The following is a 9,208-nucleotide window of genomic DNA, read 5'->3' on the forward strand; positions in this document are numbered from 1 at the left end:
CAACCGCAAAAGGTTATGAATCCAACGGTTTTACCGTTGAGGTTTGAGAAGTATGTTGAGGGGGGTAGTCCTGCAATGTCAGGTCTCTAGGCGGGTCGAGCCGAGATGTGTCCGACGTCTCCAAGAATGTAAGTGGCTTGTTCTAGAAGAGCTAACTTTAGAAAGTATTGACCGGCTGGTAGTGTAGCAGATGTTACAGCCTCATGCCACATTTTGCTCGACGTTGAAAGTGTCAGAAGGCCACGTAGGCGGCGTAGCTATAGCGGACGTTACAGGAAATCGACGGTCTGTCTACTCGCATGAGACCGAGCTCGATTGAGTTCATAGTCGATCGCAGTTTGACGTACCCGATAGCCGTTGCTATCATCCCGGTTTGGAAGATGCTCGATTGGTTGCTCGCATCCCGTCGCGGGCCCTAGCAGTTTCCCGTGAGTGAAGGACCACAAAGCGGAGTCAACGGCTCGGGTGCATTGGAAACGGGCCGTAATGGAATGACAATTTGTCAAAAAAGGACAGAATATGTGTGGCGAGATGGAAGAGAAGCGAATACGGCGGGTGGTAATCTTGACTCGGTGTCCGAATGCAGTCAGAATAAAGTTCGACGTGGGGCCAGGTTGCAGTAGCCGACATCTCGCGTGTAGCGCACGTGTAAGACGGTGAATGTCTCGGAGTAGTGGAAAGCTACACAGCGCTGATAACTTTATTACTGGTATTACCCCGCACTCTTTGCAACGTCGAAAACTGGCAAGCAGAGTATAGAACGGCCTTACCTTCATGTCTTGAGCTCACGACATAGTTGCGTCGAGCATCTCCACTTCCCGGCCACGTGCCGGCTTTGCAGATTCTGAGACGAACGGTGGACCGGGGTTGGCGGTATGCAGCTAGCCATGGTATCTTGAAGAACTCGTGGCTCGGGTGTGCCAACTTGGAACTTGTAACGATAGTGGGTCCTGATCTTCCTTCGGTCCTAGTGCGGAAAGGACGAGAGACAATGGCATCAGCCGCGCTTTTTGTGCTGGATAGTACTGGATGAGTACCTGTTTCATGAGCTTGGGGTAGAGCTCGATGCGTAGGGTCATACACAATGATATTGGTGACAATAGCAGCCGGCTTATCTCCAACAATCGACGACAAACTCCGCAGTGGGGTCATGATCCGCGAAGAAACAAGGCATGTCGTGCATATGGGTCCCGTAGTCGCGAATTTAGTATCTATAATAGCCGGCTGCTATTACATTGTGGATAACAAAATTAGTATGCAAGCGGTTGGGCATCATCGCACTTACCGTGTTGCCGACCTACTCGGGGCTCAGTTACTACCGTGGGAAGGCAGTAGCGACGGCAGATTTTGCGGATGTGCTCGAGATGTTGCTATGACTCTCGCTCGAAGATAGGCCGCTGGACCATAGTGGTTGGCATCTCCGCTCATCTCCGTCTGCACTGTTAGCATTCTCTGGGCGAGTGAAATGAGGCGGGCAGGGCGAAGCAAAGTGAGTGTTGGAATATATGAAGATAAGGCATGGACGCTCAATGAGGAAGCGACGTTGGAGATAATGACGACATGTCTCAGTATTTTCAAGGTTGCACGATGCACAGTCACAACACGTTGCTCATCGCGGGGTCATTTACTGGCTGAGGAAGGCACGCAGGTTGTGCTCAGTTGATAGCACGCATAGTATTGACATGCCGCCTCGTCTCGAAGGGCGTCAGCTGCCGGTCACGTGGGGGTCACAACTTCCAAGGCTGCCTGTCTTGGACCATTTGCTTCACATTCAAGTTTGATTCCCAGCTACAACCTTGGAGGTGCATATATCTAACGTACAATGATGCTTGTTGATGTAAAGACGGATAAAAAGTGGCGGGAGAGTCTAGGCGATGGGACTTCCTAGTTGGGACGTAGTGCGCCTGCGCGCGTGGACATGAATCACTCAGGCACAGTGCGTCTATGTAGTCTGATGGCAAGTTCCAGCAGGTAGCGGACGTCTAGGAGAATTGCGAGCATATATTCCGGAGTAGGGTACCGTCCGCGGGAGGGACTATGCTAGACTCATGGATGGTTTAGGAGTTTTGACAATTTCGCAGAAAGGGGGTGTGGTGGATGGCGAGCCAAAGCCACATGGCGCTGGTCGAGGGCGCTAGAAACAATCACGTTCTCTCGTACAGCGGCGGTGGCTTGATGCGTCTGCAGGAAAGGAGCATGGTCAAGGGGCTCGGTAGTTTTGCGCGTGTAGTGATGCCCCTCTCTGACTGCGGTTTCCACAGAGGTGCTGCAGCTTCGTCACCTGTGCCAAGAGCAGGGACGGGTAGTTCGCGTAGGATTGGCAAGCGCTGAAACACGCTATTAATTGTACCTGAAAGGCCGGCGCAGCGACGCGAGGCGGCATAATGGAAGCAATTGTTTCCTCGCAAGTGAGATGAGGCTGAGGGATCTACAGCCGCATACGCTGGGTGCGGACGACAAGGCCGGGAGCGGGCTGCCGACGCATGAAAGGCATTGCGCGTGCTATGCTCGAGCTTCCATGCGGCATGACAAAGATGCGGCGCCTTGTTCAGGTTAGAGATGGTCAGAGATGGACAAGGAGAATTGGAAGGAACGGCCGCCGATCGCTAGTGAGGCAAGACTAGCCCTGGAGGTCTACTCCGGAGTAGATGGTGAAAGCTAGAGGGGCTCGAAGCAGGGGGGAAAGTACATGGAAACAAAGTTTGAGACATGATTATTCCCCCGCAGCGGTCCAATGGCTGGCAGGGCTGCAACGCTGAAGGGCTGCTCAGGTGGACGCAGGGGAAGAGAGAGCGTCGCCCGGCTGGGGTGGGACCGGCGAGCAATTGACTCGAGGTCAGGCAGCTCAGGCAGTCTTACAGGTGATTGACGCCGAGGTTATCTGGGTACGGGTCTTAGCCAGGCACACAGACGCCGATACAGCACAGGTCAGCACAGGTACGGCACACTACCTGCGCCAACCTGCAGCAATTGGCTGGGGTCCTTAGAGGCGGCCCCTGGACACGCTAAGGGGCATCTGGCGCGCTGGTAACCCGCAGTGAGGGCGTGCTGCTTGCTCTCAAAGGGCCTTCACAAGCAAAATAATCCGCGTCTTCATTTTTATCCTGGCCTTTCTTTTTGTGCCTCTCCCCAATCGCCATCCCCAGGCGCCTCGACTGCAGGCGGGTAAACAGCGCTCGCACCCACCACTGCCAGCCCCAACCCGCGGATGAAGGCCACCTCGACACCGCCGACTGCACCCTCTGCTGGATCTACACGGCGCCGCAAAAGCATTTGCAACACCACACCCAACGGCCGGCGCACATACACGACCATAACGGCGCTGCCGTAGCCGCACACATGGCCACCTCACCACCAGGTTCGCCCGCAAACGGCGTTCCGCGGCCCATGAGTGCGATGATTAGACCGAACCGCAGCTCCAGTCGCATGAGCGTGAGCAGCAAGCCGGGCGGGAGCAGGGCCTCTGATGAGGACAGCAGGACGGCCGTCAAAGTTGGTAGGTGCATCTCAGGGTCCGCGATAGAACATTTCTGCTAACCACGGCCTAATGCAGCTGTACGCGTGCGGCCACCACTGCAACACGGCGATCCGGGCTACGAGCTCATCCCACAGCGCTTCCGCAACGCCCTCTGCCACGTCACATCGCCCTCCAGCCTGACGATAGATGCGCCCGGCGGCAAGAAGGTCTTCGTCTTTGACCGCGTCTTCGGCGAGGACATTGAGCAGGAAGGCGTCTTCGAATACGTCGCGGACAGCGTCAACTCCTTCGTCCAGGGCTACAATGTCTCCATCCTCGCATACGGCCAGTCGGGCGCGGGCAAGTCCTACACCATGGGCACCACCGGCCCGCGAGACCAGGCGGACAACGATGTCATGGGTATGTCGACGCGGAATCTACGAACGCGAAAAATATCATACTGACTTCTTCAGGTATCATCCCCCGCGCTGCGGCGTTGCTTTTCGAGAAACTCGAAGGCACTAGCAATCGCGCGTCATCCTCAGGAATCCGCGTCCCAAGCCGTCTGTCGGGCATACACAACATGGCCTCCAAGGCGTCGTCATCGTCGTCAGCCAATCGGAACTGGCAGCTCAAGGCGACCTACGTCGAGGTAAGATAAGCCCTTCCGCCGTCGCAGGCCAGAACTGACGGATGCAGATCTACAACGAGCAACTTCGCGATCTGCTGATCCCCGAGCACGTGGCTGTCAATGAGCGGCCACAGGTCAACATCCGCGAGGATCGCGATGGCCGCATCCTCCTGACGGGACTGACCCAGATTCCTATCAACTCGGTCGACGACATGCTGGGCGCGCTCAACTTCGGCTCCGCAATCCGGCAAACCGACGCGACGGCCGTCAACGCGAAATCTTCCCGCTCCCACGCAGTCTTCAGTCTAAACCTAGTCCAGAAGAAGTCGTCACCTGCCGCGCCTACTCCGACACGCGAAAAGCGCCGATCCGTCCCTATCGAGATGATGTCGGGCTCCTCGAGCGAGAGCTGGGTGACAGTCGACAGCAAGTTGCACTTTGTGGATTTGGCGGGAAGCGAAAGGCTGAAGAACACTGGGGCGCAGGGCGAGCGGGCTCGGGAGGGTATCTCCATCAATGCAGGGCTTGCGAGCTTGGGCAAGGTCATCTCGCAGCTGTCCGCACGTTCCCATGGCGGCTACGTCTCGTACCGCGACTCTAGGCTCACGCGCCTACTGCAGGACTCGCTTGGCGGCAACGCCATCACCTACATGATTGCTTGTGTCAACCCGGCCGAGTTCCATTTAAGCGAAACCTTGAACACCGTCCAGTATGCCCAGCGCGCCCGCGCTATCCAAGTCAAGCCGCAAATCCAGCAGATCCATGACGACAGTGATAAACAGGCTGCCATCGACCGGCTGCGGGCCGAAGTACAATTCCTACGGGACCAGATTCGACTGTCTGAGCGCACGGATCGAAAGAAAGCAAACCCTCAAGAGAGCCGTGAGCGCCAGGACGAGCGCGAGACTGAGCTCCAGAACCAGTTGCTCGACGTTCAGGAGAACTACAATGCGCTGAGCGCCCGCCACGCTAAGCTAATCTCCGAGATCACCAAAGCCCGCGACAACAACGAGACGGAGACGCCTATGCTCAAGGATGCTATTGGTGACTCTGCGCTTGAGAGACTAAAACGATCTAATTCATTCGCCGAGGCTGTCGAATCGGTAGTCTTGGAATACGAGAAGACGATCCAGACGCTTGAGTCTTCCCTTTCCAACACACGCTCCTCTCTGTCCAACAACGAGAGTGACCTCCTGGAGAAGGAGACCCGTATCGCAATCCTCGAAAGCCAGAACCACCACCTGCAATCACGCATCCAGAAGGCAATGGAACGGGACGCGAACAACGAAGAGTATGTCCAGTCGCTGGAGCGCCAGATCGATAACTCGGCGAATGGCATCGAGAAGAACGACACCATCATCTCTGAACTGCGCGAGAAGTTGCAAAGGCTTCGTGAGAACGAAACCAGCAGCGAAGAATACATCTCCACCTTGGAAGAGCGTCTGGCCGAGAATGAGCAGGAGACTGAGATCATGAGCCGTGAAATTGAGCGACTCAAGCATGTCGTTGAGAGGCAACGCAGCGTCGCCAAGCTAGACAACCTGCTTCACGAGCTCGATGACAAAGAGCATGCTGTTGAGCCTTACACCAATGGCCATTCAAAGACACCTAGCGACCCCTTCATTGAGAAGCGCCCCAAGCTTGAGAAGCGAGTCACGAGCGAGAGCATGCACCAATTTGGTACTCCCGTGGATGCGATTCCTGAGGAGGCTGACAGTGAACGTCCACTCACAGCCAGCACCAAGCATGACGGTGGAGACGAGCAGAAAGATCGTTTTGCTGTCAAGGCTGCTTCAGTCGTCGGAGATGAGCCTTCTAGCCCCGCGCAAGCTCGCTTCGTTAACGACAAGCTCGATACCGTGACCCAAGAGCTGCTCGACCTGCGCGTGGAGCACGAAGGAACCCTTCAAGACTACGAGAAGCTGGCCAGCAAATACCAAGAGGCTTTGCGGACTTTGGCCGCTCTCCAAGACTCAGTGGACGAGGCGCGCCATCGCGGTATCACATCAGTGCCTTCCTCCCGGCCAAGTTCTTTCATGGCAGAAGCGGGCGTCAATGGACTCCCAACAGAGGACTTGTCTTCCTCGCGTACATTGTCTGCGGAATTGGCCTTAGCAGAGGCTTGCAATACCAGCATTCCAGACGATGAGACAGAGGTTGGCCAAGATGAGGCCAAGGCTCGACGAGCATCAGTCGATTCCACAACCCAGGAGCAACACATTCCTGAGACCGTGTTAGTCCAGGAGCTGAAGGCCCTGAAGCTGCTTCACAACGAGAAGGAGGAGCGCATCGAGAAGCTTCAACACAGCTACTCTCAGCTGCAAGAAGAACATCAAGATACACTCGACTACGTGGAAGAACTGAAGTCGGAAGTCACCAAGGCCCAGATGCAGGCGAACCGACCATCTTCTCCATCCCTACACATGATCCGCCGCAAGTCTAGCCAAGCAGTCCTTGCGAACGATCGTTCTAACCGCGCATTCGCCTCGCTGCGTAACATGGCTTTGGATACGTTAGACGAGGACCCTGACGGCATCCAAAACTTCGAGCTCAACCTCAACACCATCATGTCCGAGCTCCACCTACGGTCTGAGCGTGTGCAGGACTTGGAGGCAGAATTGCAGTCTGTACGCAAGGAGATGGAAGGCAAGATGACATTGATCAGCGGCCTGACAAAAGAGCGCTCCAGCTTGAAAGCCGGGTCTCCTATGGATATCTCCATCGTCGCTTCAATGCAGGATCAGATGAAGCAGAACGAGGAGCATATCAAGGAGTTGAAGAACTCCCACATTCAGCGCGAGCAGGAGCTCAAAGAACAGATTGAGTCTCTCAAGGCATCTGTCAATCGATCTGATGATCTACTGTCACCTCGTCAGACGCCTGAGGGCATGCGGACTGTCAACGGTGAGGAGGAACCTGAAGACGATGCTACCCGCCACACCCACCTCTCTCAGCTTAGCGATGAGGCAGCCCACTGGCAGTCTAAGCATCTAGAAGCTATCGAAGCTACCAAAGCTTCGGAGCAGCGACATCTCGAGACTGTTCGTGAACTAGAGTCCGCCAAACAACGTCTTGAGGTCGACCATGCTCTTCGCATATCTGAGATAGAGCAAACCCGAGGCGCTGAGTCTGAGGCTGCTCTGGAACAGGAGAGGGCAAAGCACTCCGAGCTAATCGCTACTTTGGAAGCAGAGGTCCATGAGCACAAGTCTACGGCTGTCAGCCAAGCTGCTCGCCTTGCTGAGCTAGAGGCCTCCCACACAAGCATCCTTCAACAGATCGAGGAAGACTCTGAAGCCCGAGCGCTCACCGAGAAGGAGCTAGACACTCATCGATCCCTTGTAACTAATTTGGAGAGGCAAATCGATGAGCACAAAGCGGCGATCGATTACCATCAGCAGGGCATGGACTCTATCCAGAAGTCACATGCAGCTGAGCTCGAGAAGCTCACAGCGGAGCTTACGACACATCGAGAGACAACCTCTTCTCTCGAAGCGGATCTTTCTCAGGCCAAGTCTGAGATGGCGACGCTCCTTGAGGGCGTTTCGGCTGTCCTTGGTGAGGAGACGGATGTCAGCAACATTCAGTCTCACATCGAAGCATTGGTCCAGGAACGCAAGTCCATCACGACCAAACTGGAGGAGGCTCAGGCCGAGCTGGAGACCCACAGGAAGGAGCTTACGGAAGCCAACAACACCATCAGTACGCTCAAGGGCAACCTGAAGGAGTTCGAGCTCATCAACGCCGAGACGATCAAGGAGCTCGAGAAGGTCAGCGAGAAGGAGCACAAGAGCGCCCGACTCGTGCAAGAGCTCGAGGATCAGCTCAACCAGAACTGGGACCAGCACGAGGCTGCCAACAACCGACTGTCGGCTCTCCAGACCGAGCGCACTCGCGAGCTGCAAGACGCGATGACCCACGGCGAGGAGCTCGAGAAGGAAGTACAAGAGTCACGCATCAAGATCGCGTTATTAGAGGTAAGCTCATCACCTTCTTGGCTTCGAAGAATTAGCTAACATGACCAGTCACAACTCGTGGACGCGAAGCGCAACTCTAACCGTGCTTCTATTGATCCTCGTGAAGACCTTCAACGATCCAACTCGAACAACTCCACTGCGCGCAAAAGCACAGCACACACATCTCTGCCTTCACCACCACCTGCCATCCCTCTCCCACCTCTTCCGCCTGGCAGCCCACCACCTCAGGCCAGTGCGCCGTCTCCTCCTACTTCGCGCCATCAGAGCAAAGACATTGCTCACGCTCAGTTGGTCGAAGACCAGGAGGCTCGCATCCGTACCATCGAGAAGCACCTGTTTGCTGAGAAGCAGCTTACAGCTACTCTTGAGGATGCTCTGACCGACCTCGAGGCTTCAAGCACCAAGACCAAGACTGATCTGGATCAGTTCAGGAAGAAGTGCGCCGGCCTAGAGGAAGAGCTGAACATGATGCGCAAGGAACGCAGCGCAGCCCGCCACTCTCTTCAAGCCGTGGAAGAGGAGCGCAACGCCCGCCTTCGCGTTGAAGCCGAGCGCGCCCACCTTGAAGCTCGCATGGCCGCCCTCAACAACGCACAAAAGAAGGGCAAGAAGAAGGGCACTCTGAACTGCTTCTAGGCTTCTCCGCCTACCCACCCACCCACATCTTTGACCTTCATGTATCTGCTTCGTTGTCATCTGCTTATACCGGCGTACACTGGAAGGGATCTTTACATACCGCGCTACATACCCCCGATACACCTGCTCTACATAGTTCGACGCTTTCTGGAGCATGTTTTGTTTTCGACATGTCTTTATGCTTTCAACGATTTGCAATGCTCGCATCTCTAGCACACATTTACCGTTGGACGCGGTCATGGCCGGTTGGACACTGAGGGGAACCCTTTGCTTGGTGCCTCTCTCTTCTTTCTTGCCTTTATGTTTGCATGCCCCATACCCCCTTTTCACTTCTTCTTCACTTCAAGCCACATTACTTTTTTTTTCCTAATGTATATTTTACGGCAGTTGGCAGCTTGGATGGACCACAGTTAGTCAGAGCCGGAACCGAAGAGAGGCTATCTGGATTGTACGTTGAAATTGCTTTGGTGCGTGCATAGCGAAAGAGAGAGGGCGAAACGATGAACA

The 9,208-nt window shown here is 55.3% G+C and overlaps 1 protein-coding gene across 1 annotated transcript; it reads left to right on the top strand.

The window, feature by feature from the left end:
* Window positions 1-3,339: 3,339 nt before the first annotated feature.
* Window positions 3,340-8,701, top strand: J4E78_005316 (uncharacterized protein; the record flags this gene model as incomplete). The annotated part of the gene is made up of 5 exons (XM_049365937.1): window positions 3,340-3,496; window positions 3,554-3,877; window positions 3,931-4,109; window positions 4,157-8,065; window positions 8,114-8,701. 5 exons carry the CDS (start codon window positions 3,340-3,342, stop codon window positions 8,699-8,701), a joined length of 5,157 nt encoding a protein of 1,718 aa, XP_049222652.1.
* Between the last annotated feature and the right edge of the window lie 507 nt (window positions 8,702-9,208).

This window comes from Alternaria triticimaculans (assembly GCF_023758025.1).
Source record: "Alternaria triticimaculans strain BMP 0046 chromosome Unknown scaffold_6, whole genome shotgun sequence".
NCBI classification, from domain to species: domain Eukaryota; kingdom Fungi; phylum Ascomycota; class Dothideomycetes; order Pleosporales; family Pleosporaceae; genus Alternaria; species Alternaria triticimaculans.